Here is an 18,666-nt window from a genome sequence, read left to right on the forward strand (position 1 = left end):
CCTTAATCTTGGTTTGGAAAACCACCCCTTAGAGTTAAACTGTATTTACATTGAACAAAAATATCAACACAACATGCAACAATTTCTAAGATTTTACTGAGTTACAGTTCATATAAGGAAATCTGTCAATTGAAATAAATTCATTAGGCCCTAATCTATGGATTTCACATGACTGGGAATACAGATATGCATCTGTTGGTCACAGATACCTTACAAAAAAAGGTAGGGGCGTGGATCAGAAAACAAGTCAGTATCTGGTGTGACCACCATTTTCTCCTTCGCATAGAGTTGATCAGGCTGTTGATTGTGGCCTGTGGAATGTTGTCCCACTCCTCTTCAATGGCTGTGCGAAGTTGCTAGATATTGACGGGAACTGGAACACGCTGTTGTACACGTTGATCCAGAGCACCCCAAACATGTTCAATGGGTGACATGTCTGGTGAGTATGCAGGCCACGGAATAACTGGGACATTTTCAGCTTCCAGGAATTGTGTACAGATCCTTGCGACATGGGGCCGTGCATTATCATGCTGAAACATGAGGTGATGGCGGTGGATGAATGGCACAACAATGGGCCTCAGGATCTCATCACGTTATCTCTGTGCATTTAAATTGCCATCGATAAAATGCAAATGTCTTCGGTGTCTGTAGCTTATGCCTGCCCATACCATAACCCCACCACCACCATGGGGCACTCTGTTCACAACATTGACATCAGCAAAACGTTTGCCCACATATCTGCCCGGTACTGTTGAAACCGGGACTCATCCGTGAAGAGCACACTTTTCCAGTGTGCCAGTGGCCATCGAAAGTGAGCATTTGCCCACTGAAGTCGTTTACGACGCCAAACTGTAGTCAGGTCCTGGTGAGGACGACGAGCACACAGATGAGCTTCCCTGAGACGTTTTCTGACAGTTTGTGCAGCTGTCCGGGTGGCTGATCTTAGACAATCCCACAGGTGAAGAAGCCGAATGTGGTGGTCCTGGGCTGGCGCAGTTACACGTGGTCTGCGGTTGTGAGGCCGGTTGGACGTACTGCCAAATTCTCTAAAACGACGTTGGCTTATTGTAGAGAAATGAATATTTTCAATTCTCTGGCAACTGCTCTGGTGGACATTCTTGCAGTCAGCATGCCAATTGCATGCTCCCTCAACTTGAGACATCTGTGGCATTGTGTTGTGTGACAAAACTGCACATTTTAGGGTGGCATTTTGTTGTCCCCGCACAAGGTGCATCTGTTAATGATCATGCTGTTTAATCAGCTTATTGACATGCCACACCTGTCAGGTGGATGGATTATCTTGGCAGAGGAGAAATGCTCACTAACAGGGATATGCACACAATTTGAGAAGCTTTTTGTGTGTATGGAACATTTCTGGGATCTTTCATTTCAGCTCATGAAACATGGGACCAACACTTTACATGTTGCGTTTATATTTTTGTTCAGTATAGTTGTGAATCAGGCCTCACATAACCTATTGGTTGAAATTGATTATTTTGATCTTCTCTCCTCAGGCTTGTCAGTCTTCTGCTCCCTCATTAACGAATCAGAGTCCAAGAAGTTCCCTGACAATGACCTCTTGCGTCAGCTCCGTTTAGTCACACAGGATGCAGAGAAGTGCTCCTCAGTGGCCCAGCAGCTACTCAACGGCAAAAGGCAGACTAGGTACCACTAACACAGTCTGCAGTCAGATGTTACAGGAGGAGTATCACTGGATCATTTCCCTCCCTTGCCCACACATGATCAACTATGTCTTAATATTCAATTCCTCAACCAACCAACTGTTTATTTAAATTTAATTACCAGTTTGATTCAAGGGTTTTCATGATGCAGTTTGATTCAATTGTTGTGATAATTGTCTCTCCCAGGTATCGGTGTGCTGGGGGAAAGACCCAGAGCCAGCTGACCGTGCAGGAGCTGAGGTCATTTGTCAGGCAGCTTTACAACATCCCCTGCAGCCTTCCTCAAGCCCCCCAATTAAAGGTCCAATAAATACCTCATGCCATGCAATAAGGAAGTTCAATATCTAAATGCCATGATATTGCAGCCATTAGAAAATGTCATTGGAATTTATTAGACCTAACTAAGATGCCTGTGGAACTGTGTTTAAAGTGACTGATTAGAGATGGGATGCAAATTTTGGTCAATTTTACTGCCGATTAACCGACCCTAATTAACCGGTTAACAAACTGTAAAAGAAAATCCAAACAGTAAACATGACATAACACAGAAAATGTTATGCATGCATACAAGGAAGACATTTAGCTCCGAGCCAAAAGGCTATATTATTGAACATGCAACTATTGTAATGAAGCAGCTAATAAACGTCATTTTCAAACTTTTACCAAAATGTCATTCGCAGTAAAACACTGTTCTAAACAGAGCACCTGATGCGAGTGGTTCCATATGTGACAGAGATGAACATCTCTGTTAGAAACTTGGAAAGAGGGGGAATCTAAAGATGCAACAACAAGGATGGGTTGCTAATATGACTAGGATGGTGCCTTTGGCTTCTGGACAATGAAAGAAAGTTGACATGAAAACCAATAGAACAGGAGAGAAATGCTGATTTCAGTGGCATATGAGTAAGTCTTCATAAATAATTTCCTCCACGTTTCTATGGTTTGATTTTGGCTAGGCTACTTTGAAGCAAGGAAAGACATGCCTCATAATGGGAAGTAGAACGTTCAGGTTTCAAACAATTAAGTATATTTTTTTCAAATTGCATACAGCCTCCAGCTCAGATTGCAAAGTGGTGGGTGATGTGCTTATAGTCTGTCTACCGTTGCCTAACACTATGTACTTCAATGGCGAATGGGAAGCGCGCTTCAATTATGAGTTGAGAAAGAAAAATAGTATCAACAGAAAGCTGGGATCCTCTTTTTAATCATGGCCGTCAAAACTCTGTTTTTAACACGTGATTGCATTTAGAATTGTTGCGCAATGACTGGGCTTTTCACTCCAGCAGAAACTAGCTGTTTGAGGAGCTGCAGCAGCTCTCGCGCTGTCCGACAGGTGATATTCCACTCAAACTAGGGTCTGTATGCTGTGCGAGTGTGATAAATAAGATGCATGATGGCTAACAAAAATACACACGCGCCAATTTAATTCCATTAAATTATTCAAATTAACCTATAGACCGATGTGCATGACCGGTCAAATGTTAACGGTTAACCGTTAACAACCCCAATCAGAAAGTATTCCTCTCAAGGTAAAAGCATAAATCCAAATAAAACACATCTGAATCCTCAATTGTTGTAGAATCTGGTTCATAATGATATGAATGACGTTTCTTTTCTTAGGATCTCTTGAATTGCATTGAAGACTTCCAGCAGCACAGTGAGAAAGTTCTGATGGATGAGGCCACCGGCACAGCGGTCATCCAGAGTCTTCTAGACATTAGCTTTGACTTTGATGTGGAGCTGCCTGAACTTCCATTACTACGGGAGAGGCTGGAGCAAGCCCGCTGGCTGGAGGGTGTGCAGCAGACCAGAGCCCAGCCCTCCACCCTCACCCTGGAGACCATGCGGAGGCTGATAGACCAGGGCGTGGGCCTGACCTCTCACCCCTCCGTGGATAAGGCCATGGCTCGTCTGCAGGAGCTGCTCACAGTGTCTGAACATTGGGAGGAAAAGACCAGCATCTTCCTCAAGGCCAGGTGAGGGCCGCACACAGAGGATTTCTTGTTTACATCTGTAATCTTAATCTGTAAACCAGGTATTTCAGGTTTGTTTTTTTAGGAATCCGATGTGAAAGAAGACGGGCCTATATTTTATAATAGTGGATTTAAAAAAAAAAGGTTTAAGGTAATCTTCTGGGTTTTATTATTCTGTGTCATTTAGACCTGAATTTACAATAATTGGGTCCTCACTCAGACATTCAACTCTGGGTCTTGAATTTGAACTTTCTCTACTCTTAGCCAAAATGAGCCATGTGGTTATGGCACTTATATTAAAGCTAGTGAGGTTTCTCTTTTTAACTAATGTACAAACTTACTAAACTGATTTGTACATTAGCAGAACTACAGTATGTCAGTGTCCCTGATTATGCTTCATTTTAATTCCAGCTAGTGCAAAATGCTGCTGCTAGAATATTCAACAAGATCTACAAAAAGTGAGCATGCATATCTAGTTCTGCTTTCATCCCATTGGTACCCAGTGCTTTTTAATAATCACTGTCACCGGTGTTTTCAAACAGCTTTTTAATGGCATGGCTCTCCAAGGAATGTGCATCTATTCTGTGCGCTCCACATATCCACGGTTTAACTGAGTCTTTTTCAGTCCAGTTTTAATTGTCTGCATCTTTCTAGAGCTAGAGTTCATTCAAATGTTCTGTCATTTTAGAGCTTAGTATAGTGAGAAGTACTTGTTCTCTTTATCTCTTCAAGGACGGCTGGAATGTTTTGTTTCTTTAGGATTTTATCAGTATGTTGAACATTTTCTTTATTATAGAATTGTGCATAGCCCATACCACGGTAACTGTATATGTAACCTATACAATGGTTTCAAAGTGTATCATGGTTGCAAGGGGACAGTATAGATGCCTATGTAAAGCTACTAAAACGAAATAATCCATCAGTTGTCAGAGGAAAACGTTGCATGGTTCACAACCATCACAACAGTGATGTCTGCTTACATCAGATCTTAAATGTACCTTTATGAAAGATGGAGTGAGTTGCAACAAACATTGACCAACAAGGGAAGTGAAATGTCAAAACATATTTTTTTCATGATAGTACATTCATATATTTATGATGAATACACACCTGAGAACATTTCTCCATAGTCCATACAAATGGGTAAATATGATATGTATGCTTCCTGGCAGTCGGATAACTGGGCCCCCTGCTGGTGACTGACCAGTCTTTTTGACCTAACTCTTTTCTTCTCCACCAGGCCCCCCCTCTCTATAGAAGTCCTCTCGGAAGCAGCTGAGAAGGTGGCGGGGATCCCTGCTTACCTCCCCAACTGTATGATGCTGAAGGACTCCATCAGTAGGGCAAGGGAGTGGCTTCAGGAAGCTGAGGCACTTCAGGTACGGAAGAATAAAACACCACGTTCTCACAATGATGTTGTTATACATTTTTATAGAAACAATGCTGCCAGGTTGACACAATTATGTGTAACCATTATGTATAGAAAACTTGAATTCTGTGTACTCTTACAGGATGGAGATTCCATTCCATTGTTTGACAACCTCTCTGAAATGGTTCTACAAGGACAAGCCATCCCAGTCCAGCTGGACCATCTAAAGCAGCTGGAGTCCCTGGTAGCAGAGGTGCAGGCCTGGAAAGAGTCTGCAGCTAAAACTTTCCTCATGAAAAACTCTCACTTTACTCTGCTTGAGGTAATGTTCTAATGGCTGTAATGCACCACTATGAAAGTTCCATGAGTGATGTACAATATAAAGCAGTTCCCAGAATTCATCATTTGTTCTTGTCCACAGGTTCTGTGTCCAAGATTTGAGGTTGGTGCAGGAGCAGGGTCTCCGAAAAGGAAGTCGAAAAAAGCTAAAGACGGCAGTAAGAAGAAGATGGTGAAGCTAGACTGTCTCATTGACGTGGAAAAAGCCCTCTCAGAGACCAAGGACTCTACCTCAGCTGTAAGTACACCTACACTGGCCATGTCTCAAACTGAATACATATTTTATTTTTCAACTCAATTCAAAAAGTGCGGACCTTCGCTTTCTCTACTTCTTTCTAGTACTGGATATGTATTGCATCTCAATGCATGTTGGACATGAACTTGCATTCAAATTCTATAAACTGAAATGTTTTTACATTTATTTACCAGCTGGCAACTCTTGGGGAGGTGCGGTTACGGGAGATGTGGGCCCTCTCATCCCTCCGGGCAGCTAACGAGTCCAAGCTCCTCCCCACGGCAGACTGCATGGACCTGAATGTGTGTGTGTGTCAGAATCCCCCCATGGGAGCCATGTTACAGTGTGAGCTCTGCCGGGACGCCTTCCACAGCGTGTGTGTGAGGGCTCCCTCAGACTCCCGTTCAACCCAGGCCTGGCTGTGTCCAGACTGCCGACGCTCGGAAAAGCCCCCCCTGGACAAGGTCCTGCCCTTGCTTGCGTCACTGCAGCGTATCCAGGTGCGTCTGCCGGAAGGCGATGCGCTTCACTATTTGGTTGAGAGAACAGTCAGCTGGCAACACCGTGCGCGACAGGTCTCTGCCTCCTGTGGCCTTCCAGACCTGGAGGAGAGCTTTGGAACTACAACATCTCCGGATGGAAAGGTCAGTCAGTCATACCCCTTCTCTGAATTGTAGAGTTATCTATCCATTTTAAAGTGATATAATTCAGAATTAAGAGACAATTATGTTAATAACCAGATTAGTAATTAATTATTTTGTATATATTTTTTTGTATATATATATACAGCCACCATGTTTGACTCCAGAGTGGAACAGGACAAGCCATGATCAGATGGTCTTCTACACCGAGCAAAGATGCATTCCTCTGCAGGGTCAGTTCTGTGTTGTAAAGCAGTGTTGTAGAATCATTTGCAAGTCTTATCACCACCTGGACTTCTTGATAACATAATTGTATTGATTATCGCTCTACTGGTGACTACTGATTATTTAAGCAGCTACAGTAGGTTATTGAGAACATTCTATTTTACAATAACCTGATGTGTGCTGCGCTGTTGCAGGTCTGAGTGTGGAGCTGGAGGAGCTGATGGTGGAAGGGCTCCTGCTGCAGGTGTCTCTGCCAGAAATCACACAACTCTACCATGTGCTACTGAACGGGCTGAGAACGCACCACACCAACGGACGCACGTCACAGCAAGATGACGACCCCTCGGACTGTGACAAACGCAAGCAGTGCAACTCTCAGGGAAGAAGCTCTCCACAAAAAGAGGTGTGTGAGCATGCTAGCTATCAAATACTGTAACTGAGGACTTAGTGGACTGTATATTCTTTAGATTAGGTTTTACTTTATGTTCGCTCTTGTGTGCTGGTAAGGGCACAGATGTCAAGATGGAGGATTACGGTCGAGGTGGTTTACTGACGCTGAAGATTCACAGTACGGGCACGGAACAGCACAGTGTATGTAGCATGGATGGGCTAAGGCACTTAGTGGTATGGAAACTTGCATTAAGAAATTGTGTATGTGGTCTGCAAGTAAAGAGAGAAATAAAGATGCAATAGTGAATGACAGATATATACATAATACAATCTCTAAATCACTGTACTATAAACAATATGCATCTAATAATAACATGTCTATAATGGCTTAATGCTATAGAAGACAATACAGCCCCATACAACATGACTCCACTAATTATATATTAAAGGGGTGCCGCTGTACATGTTCTACAAAGCATAGCACTGCTATCTTCATTACAGGGCTACAACTGCACAATGAACTTGAAATACCTCTACAAGGTTCACAATGAAATATACCCACATCTATACAGTATACAATTACAGGGTATGTAAAAAGGCACTGGGGGACATTACACAATACGAATCCTAGGCTAAAGGTCCGAAATAATATGTCAGGAGAGACGGAGCTAGCAAGCTTAGCTACAGTTGCTAGCTCTTGGTGGTTCGTGGTAGAAACTCCTAATTAGCATATCCATAAAATGACAATATTGTCGCCCAGTGCGTCTTTAGACAAAAACCTGAAGGATATTAAATATATACTTGCATATCAACAAGGATGCACACTGGCCTTGGCTAACACAATGAAAGCTAACTGGTGGGAAACCACAGGATGGCTGAAACTTACTCTCACTTGACTTCTCTGAGCTGGTGATTGCCCAGCATGCTTTTCTCCACTTCACCGGTGGGCGGAGCTACAGCTCTGATATGAAATTCCATCTATTCTACTATGATAACTACTATTTCTCCACAGCCTTTCGTACAAATTCATTAAATTCAATTGTATGTTTTTTTATGATTGGCCTATGAAAGCATTTGGTTTATTATTGTTACCGTATCCTCACTGATGAAAATAAGAAATACAGTTTACTTACTTTAAGATGTTATGTTTTCAATCTCTTCAGGATGGGCTGAAAAAGGAAGTAGTTAACGGAGCAGAGAAGAAGGCCAAGCGACGCCTGGAGAGGGAGGCTCTAGAGGCAGAGCGCAGGGACAAGGCCAAGAAGCTCCAGAACAAGAGACAGAAAATGAACAAGGAGAAGAACCTGGAACGCAGGGCGGCCTCGACCTCATCATCTCCCCGCTCCGACTTTTCTCAGTCAGACGGCTCTGAAGAGGAGATGGCCATGTGTCCAGCAGAGGGATGCCAGCAGCCAGAAGGAGATGAGGTCTGAATGACTTTTTAAATAAATCACTCGCTGATAATATAAGAAAATATATGAAATAAGATAATTAATTGCGAAAATCTAATTGACTGAACGCTAGAGTGTTGGAATTCAAGTAAAGGAGAGAGGGACAGAACGCCTAGCAGTTTGTTTCTTTGTAGTAGAAATTGTAAAATGAACTGAATGTTCAGTTCCTTGTCTGGCTTATGTCACTTGAATAAGATCTTCTTAGATTTATTTGGTGTTTCTTTATTTGGCCTTTATTTCAGGTGGACTGGGTCCAGTGTGACGGCAGCTGTAACCAGTGGTTCCACCAGGTCTGTGTGGGTGTGACAGCCGAGCTGGCTGAGAAAGAGGACTATGTGTGTGTCAGCTGTACAATAAGCAATGGCCGCTGAGGATTTTAGGAGAGTGGATGGAGTTTTGGAAGGAAAGCTGGAAGTCGGACAGTTTTCGGCTTACTCCGTTAGCAACTCGGCCACACAAGTCAGGATGTCAGACCTAGCCCTCCTTGTCCTCATCCCCTTTGTAACAATGGTGCTATCTCCTCTTTATTGGGTTGTTGTACGGAACTATATTGTTTGGTTACTTTTTTTTGTATTTTTACATATTTTTCTTTCCTCCTTTGAACTGTTTGTGGTTGTGACATGATGTGGAGTCAATGTGCTGCATGGGTTTCCATATCATGGGTGGTGCAAAGGAGTCAAACAATAAGGCACCCTGTAAAGATCCAAGGGTATATTGTACTTGGAACTTCCTTGCATGCAAAACCAGAGACAGATGGTGTGGGTTAAGGTCCCCTCCTCCCCCTTCCCCTTAAAAAAGAAAATAATAAATCATGTAATAGAGAGAACTGTATTTTTGGGGAAACCCAGTGCTTGGTACTTGCATCATGCATTTGACTTATATAATTTTGGGTAGATTTATTTATCTGAGCAATAATGTTTGTCTCAATTTAATTCAATGGATTGGTCTCCTCTGAACTATGTGTTGATGCTTTAGCAATGGTTTGATGTACAGAAACAGAAAGCGTATAGACTGTGGGGTAAGTTACAGTTGTGGACTAGCAATGTAGCAGACAGAAGGAACTATCAACTGCCGCATACACTATACAAAAGTATGTGGACACCCCTTCAAATGAGTGGATTTGGCTATTTTAGCCACACCCGTTGCTGACAGGTGTATAAAATCGAGCACATGGCCATGCAATCTCCATAGACAAATATTCATAGGATGCCACTTTTCCAACAAGTCAGTCTGTCAAATTTCTACCCTGCTAAAGCTGCCCCGGTCAACTGTAAGTGCTGTTCTTGTGAAGTGGAAACGTCTAGGAGCAACAACGTCTCAGCCATGAAGTGGTAGACCACACAAGCTCACAGAACGGGACCGCTTAGTGCTGAAGCGCATAGTGCGTGAAAATCGTCGGTATTCGGTTGCAACATTCGCTACAGAGTTCCAAACTGCCTCTGGAAGCAACGTCAGCACAATAACTGTTCGTCAGGAGCTTCATGAAATGGGTTTCCATGGCCGAGCAGCAGCACAAAAGCGTAAGATCACCATGCGCTATGCTAAGCGTCGGCTGGAGTGGTGTAAAGCTCGCCGCCATTGGACTCTGGGGCAGTGGAAACGCATTCTCTGGAGTGAGGAATCACGCTTCACCATCTGGGTTTGGCGGATGCCAGGAGAACGCTACCTGCCCCGAATGCATAGTGCCAACAGTCAAGTTTGGTGGAGGAGGAATAATGGTCTAGGGCTGTTTTTCATGGTTCGGGCTAGGCCCCTTAGTTCCAGTGAAGAGAAATGTTAACGCTACAGCATACAATGACATTATAGACGATTCTGTGCTTCCAACTGTGGCAATACTTTGGGGAAGGCCCTTTACTGTTTCAGCATGACAATGCCCCCGTGCACAAAGCAAGTTCCATACAGAAATGGTTTGTCAAGATCAGTGTGGAATAACTTGACTGGCCTGCACAGACCCCTGACCTCAACTCCATCGAACACCTTTGGGATGAATTGGTACACTGACTACAAGCCAGGCCTAATCGCCCAACATCCGTGCCCGACCTCACTAATGCTCTTGTGGCTGAATGAAGGCAAGTCCCCGCAGCAATGTTCCAACATCCTAGTGGAAGGCCTTCCCAGAAAAGTGGATGCTGTTATAGCAGCAAAGGGGGGGACCAACTCCATATTAATGCCCATGATTTTGGAATGAGATGTTTGACGAGCAGGTGTCCACATACTTTTGGTCATGTATTGTATGTGCTTGGGTGGGTTACTTTGGGAAGGAATGGAGAGGGATAATTTGAGACATTGCAGTTTATATTGTGGAATAAAAACAATTTCTTCTAATATCAAAGGGATGGTTTTCATATTTTAATTTAGTCCACTAGATAGTCTCAGGAACTAACTGTAAGTCGCTCTGGATAAGAGTGTCTGCTAAATGACTAAAATGTAAATGTAATATCGTAATATCAACACTATAGTGTGTAGTACCACTGTCCTATAAGCAGGCTTATTACGTGATGAATGCATAAGGATTATTGGTGTTAGTCAAAAGAATCTTGAGTTAAATGGCCATAATAGGCTACAAAAGTATAATTCTCTCTTGATGACTTCTCTCTTGATGACATCATGCACAAACTTATAATAGCACCATGCAGAATAGAGATGATTTAATAGCTATCAATTTGCATTTTTCCTTGTGTTGTCATATGGCTCCAGTCCAGCTCCAGTGCTCTGATCTCAAATTGGGCATTGAGCTAAACAGTTATTCGAGAGGAGGTCCAGGCAGTCCTCCTGATAGGTCAGTACCCTCTCCTTGTCCAACCTATTTCAATTGCACTGAAAGCCCATTTCAAACACAGACTGGAGAAGTCAATTAACCTGAACTTGGTGTACCAATACAATACAACTATTATTATCAAAGGACTTTTGGAGAACGGACGTGCCAATTACGCGTCGCTTTGCATAACAGGACATTTTCGTGGGAAATAATGTGGAAAGTGCGGAATCAACGCCCCGCCGAGAGTGAGGAGGACTCCGATATTGAGAACCTGTTAGCCGCTCTGACACCAGCCGAGGTGGAAGAGCTGCAGTGCGAACTGACTGTTATTGACCCGGATCAAACTGTGCCAGTCGGGCACCGGCAGAGGAACCAGACAGACAAGCAGCCGTCAATAAAATACAATAGAGGGGCGATGCTTGATTACTGTGAGCGCGAAACCAAGAAACTCATTCAAAGGGAGCTGTCCTTTGAGGTATGATGTCAATGTTGTAAGCTGTGCGTAAAGGGCAGCTTGTACCAAGAAAAAAATACAATAGTTAGGAGTGGCATGCTGGTTGAACCCTGAAATTGTGTTATTACAGTACGAATAGTGTATCCTAAATGTTTGAACAGCTGTCAATCGAGTACTTCAAGATGGCCTACCAATTTGACATCTTATTCAAGTGCCTAAGTATATCAGGACCCTCACCCTGTCAACCCTGGATTCCAGACATGGTGCAGTGATTTCAGGATTCAAGACCAGGGATGATGGGGGTTATCAGGCAGATGAAAATACTATTGTGGCCAATATTTCACCCACTAACTTCAAATATAACTGCTGTTAGTGTCTCTACTGGAAATAAATAAATAATAATTGTATGGAGTTTGACAGAAATAGGAATACAGACATACAGTGGGGTCCACAATGATTGACACCCTTGCTAAAGATGAGCAAAAATGACTATAAAATAATTAATTGAAATACTGAGCTGTATTGAACGCAACCAAAAAAAATGGGGGAATATTATTTTATACTAATACAATGGCTTAGAGAAAGAGATTTTATTTAACAAGCAATATTTTATTTTCTCAAAAAGGTAGGGGTCAAAATTATTGACACCCCTGTTTTCAATACCTTGCAATACCTCACCTTGGTGGATCTTTGATGTCATGGGGCTATTTTGAATCCACTGGTCCTGGGGCCCTTGTCAAGGTCAACAGCATCATGAACTTTACCCAGTACCAGGACATTTTAGCCAAAAACCTGGTTGCCTCTGCCAGGAGGCTGAACTTGGCCGCAAGTGGATCTTCCAGTAAGACAATAACCCCAAGCACACATCAAAATCCACAAAGAAATTGTTAATTGACCACAAAATCAACATTTTGCAATGGGCTATCTCAGTCTCTGGACTTGAAAAGCATTGAAAACCTGTGGTTTGAATTGAAGAGGGCAGTCCATAAACGCAGACGAAGGATATCAAGGATCTGGAAGGATTCTGTATGGAGGAATGGCCTAAGATCCCTCCCAACTCATAAAACATTTTAGGAAAAGGCTCAGTGCCGTTATCCTTGCACGGTGAGGTATTGAAAGTTATTGAAAACAGTCATTTTTACCTCTACCTTTTTGAGAAATAAAAATATTACTTGGTAAACCAAATCTTTCTCTGAGCAATTGTATTAGTATAAAATATAAATATGACATATCACACAAGTCACAGATCTTGACTATGACAATACCAGTGTCCTATTTTGTAAATGAAGTTTATTTTTTCAGATGATACAGTAATATCCTAATGATTAATGAAGAGAAGCTTAGACACTGAGCTTACCTTTAGAGACCCAGAGTATGTTGACACTCAGCTGTTGGATAAAGCCTCCAACAGGTGACAAGTAAGGAAACATGAGCTATGTTGTAACAGCTGCGTGTATAGAGACTATTGAGAATTCTTGTTGTTTGAAAAGGATCCAGAGCAAGGGTACGGAAGACCCAGTGTGAACAGGCAAAATGTCACCTACACACTGGGGCATCATAACTCTGAGGAGTTGCTAGGCAGCCCCATTTTTTAAATCATAAACAAATGAGCCCCTGAGCCCTGAAGAGAAAAGCTACTGCATCATCTTGAGAAGTGTTTTCATTACTTGGTAACAAGAAATGTGTTGTAGGTGTTATGTGATAAATGCATACCATATCATGGTTGGATTTTGTGTCAGTGTGTATTTGAGGGAATACAATTCTGTTGAGTGCATGTAATTGGCATTACATATATATTGACCACTATACCATGCCATGTATAAATAGCAGGATATATGATTCACATTGTATTAAAATGTTAACTATACTACTACTATATAATTGGTTATCAATACTTAAATTCCATCCTACAAAGCTGTACTTGGCCATCTGTAGGGTGTTTGGTGTAGATATTTTGTATGTTGTTTTGTTTTCACAAAGCCCATCTGGAGAAGGTTTTGGTGAACAAGGTAAAATACAGGCTCATGGAATAATGAGTCTGGCTAATGCTGGTTCCAATTCTAAGACGAATGAAATTCCAGAGCAGAAGGCTCCTCGCTCTGACCCATACTACCTTTTAAGGAAACATCTGCCAGAGATACTAACACAGTGGCTTGCAGATCCCTACCCATGCATCGCCCTGTATGGGATGCAAAAGCCCTGATTGCTATATGCAAGATATACCGTTTTCCAGAGGGTGTTCGTAGAGGCAATGTTCCATAGGTTTTCCAGAGGGTGTTCGTAGAGGCAATGTTCCATAGGTTTTCCAGAGGGTGTTCGTAGAGGCAATGTTCCATAGGTTTTCCAGAGGGTGTTCGTAGAGGCAATGTTCCATAGGTTTTCCAGAGGGTGTTCGTAGAGGCAATGTTCCATAGGTTTTCCAGAGGGTGTTCGTAGAGGCAATGTTCCATAGGTTTTCCAGAGGGTGTTCGTAGAGGCAATGTTCCATAGGTTTTACATGGGCTGTGTCCTAACGTACGGACATAGACATTCCAGAAGCATTCAGAAAATATTTTCTAAATGAAAAAATATATACGTACAGTGAGGGGAAAAAGTATTTGATCCCCTGCTGATTTTGTACGTTTGCCCACTGACAAAGACATGATCAGTCTATAATTTTAATGGTAGGTTTATTTGAACAGTGAGAGACAGAATAACAACAAAAAAATCCAGAAAAACACATGTCAAAAATGTTATAAATTGATTTGCATTTTAATGAGGGAAATAAGTATTTGACCCCCTCTCAATCAGAAAGATTTCTGGCTCCCAGGTGTCTTTTATACAGGTAACGAGCTGAGATTAGGAGCACACTCTTAAAGGGAGTGCTCCTAATCTCAGCTTGTTACCTGTATAAAAGACACCTGTCCACAGACGTTTACAAATTTCAACACTTTTTGTACATAGTCCCCCCATTTTAGGGGAGAAAAAGTATTAGGACAAATTCACTTACAGTGAGGGGAAAAAAAGTATTTGATCCCCTGCTGATTTTGTACGTTTGCCCACTGACAAAGAAATGATCAGTCTATATAAAAGACACCTGTCCACAGAAGCAATCAATCAATCAGATTCCAAACTCTCCACCATGGCCAAGACCAAAGAGCTCTCCAAGGATGTCAGGGACAAGATTGTAGACCTACACAAGGCTGGAATAGGCTACAAGACCATCGCCAAGCAGCTTGGTGAGAAGGTGACAACAGTTGGTGCGATTATTCGCAAATGGAAGAAACACAAAATAACTGTCAATCTCCCTCGGCCTGGGGCTCCATGCAAGATCTCACCTCGTGGAGTTGCAATGATCATGAAAACGGTGAGGAATCAGCCCAGAACTACACGGGAGGATCTTGTCAATGATCTCAAGACAGCTGGGACCATAGTCACCAAGAAAACAATTGGTAACACACTACGCCGTGAAGGACTGAAATCCTGCAGCGCCCGCAAGGTCCCCCTGCTCAAGAAAGCACATATACAGGCCCGTCTGAAGTTTGCCAATGAACATCTGAATGATTCAGAGGAGAACTGGGTGAAAGTGTTGTGGTCAGATGAGACCAAAATCGAGCTCTTTGGCATCAACTGAACTTGCCGTGTTTGGAGGAGGAGGAATGCTGCCTATGACCCCAAGAACACCATCCCCACCGTCAAACATGGAGGTGGAAACATTATACTTTGGGGGTGTTTTTCTGCTAAGGGGACAGGACAACTTCTCCACATCAAAGGGACAATGGACAGGGCCATGTACCGTCAAATCTTGGGTGAGAACCTCCTTCCCTCAGCCAGGGCATTGAAAATGGGTCGTGGATGGGTATTCCAGCATGACAATGACCCAAAACACACGGCCAAGGCAACAAAGGAGTGGCTCAAGAAGAAGCACATTAAGGTCCTGGAGTGGCCTAGCCAGTCTCCAGACCTTAATCCCATAGAAAATCTGTCGAGGGAGCTGAAGATTCGAGTTGCCAAACGTCAGCCTCAAAACCTTAATGGCTTGGAGAATATCTGCAAAGAGGAGTGGAACAAAATCCCTCCTGAGATGTGTGCAAACCTGGTGGCCAACTACAAGAAACGTCTGACCTCTGTGATTGCCAACAAGGGTTTTGCCACCAAGTACTAAGTCATGGGCGGCAGGTAGCTTAGTGGTTAAGAGTGTTGTGCCAGTAACCGAAAGGTCGCTGGTTCTAATCCCCGATCCAACTAGGTGAAAAATCTGTCGATGTGCCCTTGAGCAAGGCACTTAACCCTAATTGCTCCTGTAAGTCGCTCTGGATAAGAGCGTCTGCTAAATGACGTAAATGTAAATGATGTTTTGCAGAGGGGTCAAATACTTATTTCCCTCATTAAAATGCAAATCAATTTATAACATTTTCAACGTGCATTTTTCCTAATTTTTTTGCTGTTATTCTGTCTCTCACTGTTCAAATAAACCTACCATTAAAATTATAGACTGATCATGTCTTTGTCAGTGGGCAAACGTACAAAATCAGCAGGGGATCAAATACTTTTTTCCCCTCACTGTACATACAGTACATTGTGTATTAAATAATTATTAATCTAATACTGCACTTCATACTTGTATGATTCATGCAACTATCTTTCTTATGTACTTCATACTTAAGGAGCCTACAACTGACAGAGTGAAATGGGAACGCCTGAAGAAGATGGGGAAGAGCTGTGATAGTTTCTTCTACTTCAAGTCAGATGACCTGGATGACCAGGATGTCATGGACCTAAACTTCTCTGCTGTGGAGACCACTAAGGAAGACATATCCAAGGACAAAGAGGAAAAACCAGAGTGCAAGAACTTGAAGAGTGAAGGAGAGAGTAGAGAGGGAAATGAGGAAAGACCACATAGTAGGTCAGGAGAAGATAAGGACAAAGCCAGTGAAAAAAAGGAAGATAAGATTGTTGAAAATAGCAGTGAAGTACAGGTTGAAGTAAAGGAGAAAAAGGAGAAGTGTAGTAACAAAACACTACACCTTATCTCAAAATTGCAAACGAAAAAAGAGGATATGAAAGAAAAGGAGAAAAAATACATCAGAAAGAAGACCGACTCTAAAACCAAGGACCTGATTTCAAAGCTTCGAGGGCAAGCTGAGAAAGACGATAGTAAGGAGAAAGATAAGAAAGAGAAACCTCAAAAAATGAAGGATAGCAAGATAAGAGGAATGTTCTCTAAAGTAGAGGAAAAGCAGAAAGAATGCCGGGGTACTGAGACGAAGGACAAGAGGAATAATGAGGACAAAGAGAGAGAAAACATCAAATCACACAGGAAACCAAGTAGTGTCCAGGATGAGACACACAGAGAGACAGTGAAAAGGAGACAGAAAGGACTCCTAATAAATACAGTAAAGCCAGCAATGTAAACCTAGAGAACAGTAGCAGGGAAGAACGCCTGGCTGGTGAAGTCATGGAGGGAGACGGGGAGGCCAGCATGTTTGATGAGCTCCTTGAGCTCAATGTTAACAACTCAGATGTCATCAAGACCCACACCCTCATCCAGTTTGCAGAAGCACTACACTGCAACAGACATGTGAAGACATTTGCTTTAGCCAACACCCGGGCTGACGACCATGTGGCTTATGCCATTGCCGGCACTCTGCGGAACAACACGTCTCTGACCAGCGTCATCCTTGACTCCAACCACCTCACTGGCAAGGGAATTTTGGCCGTGGTACATGCCTTAGAGAAAAATGTAACCGTCGCTGAACTGCGCTTCCACAACCAACGGCACATCTGTGGAGGCAAGACAGAGATGGAGATGGCCAATGCATTGAGAAACAACACCAGGTTGATGAAGCTGGGCTACGGCTTTGAGCTGGCCAGCCCAAGGATGACCATGACTAACATCCTGAGTCGGAACATGGACCTGCAGCGGCAACGTCGACTGGAGGAGAAGAAACAGGCACAGCTGCAAGCCCATTCATCCCAGCAGCCTCAGCCATTCCAGCCATCATGCCAGACACCGCAACCACAGACCAACACAAAAAATAACACATTGCCTTTGGGGAAGTTTTCTCTGGAACCTTCATCTCAACCCCAACCCAAGTCTGTTGGTGAGACTAAGAGGACAGGAAACCTGAAAACATCTCATTTTTTGCCTCCCTCTAAACCCTTACCTGAACCCTTCCACAAGGTGAGCGGCAAAGCTGGGGAAAAGGTGAGCCCTAAGGCTGTGGGTAAGCTAAACCCTAAGGCTTTGGGTGGTAGATCTGGACCAGGGTCTACACCACCTCCGCCTAAGGTTGGGGATGGTGGATCTCGTCCTGGGTCTCCACCACCTCCACCTCAGGCTCCTAAAGCTGGCCGATCTGGACCAGCACTACCTCCCCCTCCTCCCCCTGCCCCAGTGTTGGAGGGCCTAAGGAAAGCCCTTATGCCTGCCTCACAGAGGAAACTCAATGGGCTGACTTCACACCAAGGAGAGAGGAACACTAGGGATCAGTTGCTGGACTCCATTCGCAAGAGCACTATGAAAGCTCTAAAAAAGGTTAGATCAGGAGAGGAGTGGAAGTTATTTGTGAAAGCAGCATGATAATGATATCAGCACAATGTGATTAATGTGGTGAACAGCCAACAGTATGAGAGGAATTTTCATTACATCTGTAGACTGTAAATTACTGTTTTATATATATATATTGTGATGTCACGAGAGGCTGTGTCCTGGAGGGACGTTACATCCCCCTGAGGTGGCTGCAAACCCAGACAGCTATGGCTCCATCTGCTGGTATGGTCGGGAACTCCACCCCTCTATGGCCAATCTTCCCACGCAGCTGAAACAAATGAGGAGCTGATGAGCTGAAGGTTTGGAAAGGGAAGAGACACTGAGGGAGTGTGTGGGGGGTGAAGAGACACAGTCTCCAACCTGGGCTCTCTGGAGGACAAGAGTGCTGCACGTCCACTTCCATGAGGAATATAAGGATTTGGAGATACTTACCTTTGGGAAATACTCACCTTTGGATATATGCACCTGTGGAAATACGGGAGAGACATTTGGAAGGACTTTTTGCTGGGTTGGCCACTAGCTGCAACGTGGACTACAGTAAGGCTGGGGAAAAGTTATCTGAGCGAGTGAGAATTATGATTTTGGATGTGGAAGAGACATCCCTGAACTGTTAACCC

General features: G+C 43.3%; 1 protein-coding gene and 1 pseudogene across 2 annotated transcripts in view; both read left to right on the forward strand.

Moving 5' to 3' along the window:
- Positions 1–9,136, forward strand: part of LOC121545695 (lysine-specific demethylase 5B-B) — a 31,085-nt gene extending 21,949 nt beyond the window's left edge. For both annotated transcript variants that reach the window (XM_041856449.1, XM_041856450.1), the window contains exons 18-28: positions 1,515–1,665; positions 1,869–1,983; positions 3,303–3,658; positions 4,896–5,034; positions 5,167–5,346; positions 5,446–5,601; positions 5,793–6,242; positions 6,388–6,472; positions 6,659–6,867; positions 8,018–8,281; positions 8,548–9,136. In XM_041856449.1, coding sequence (XP_041712383.1) covers positions 1,515–1,665; positions 1,869–1,983; positions 3,303–3,658; positions 4,896–5,034; positions 5,167–5,346; positions 5,446–5,601; positions 5,793–6,242; positions 6,388–6,472; positions 6,659–6,867; positions 8,018–8,281; positions 8,548–8,676 — 2,234 coding nt within the window. In that variant the 3' untranslated portion in view covers positions 8,677–9,136. The remainder of the gene's footprint in view (positions 1–1,514; positions 1,666–1,868; positions 1,984–3,302; positions 3,659–4,895; positions 5,035–5,166; positions 5,347–5,445; positions 5,602–5,792; positions 6,243–6,387; positions 6,473–6,658; positions 6,868–8,017; positions 8,282–8,547) is intronic.
- A 2,138-nt stretch (positions 9,137–11,274) lies between these two features.
- Positions 11,275–18,079, forward strand: LOC121546483 (annotated as a pseudogene).
- Positions 18,080–18,666: the final 587 nt, after the last annotated feature.

Source organism: Coregonus clupeaformis, chromosome 30, assembly GCF_020615455.1.
Source record: "Coregonus clupeaformis isolate EN_2021a chromosome 30, ASM2061545v1, whole genome shotgun sequence".
NCBI classification, from domain to species: Eukaryota; Metazoa; Chordata; class Actinopteri; order Salmoniformes; family Salmonidae; genus Coregonus; species Coregonus clupeaformis.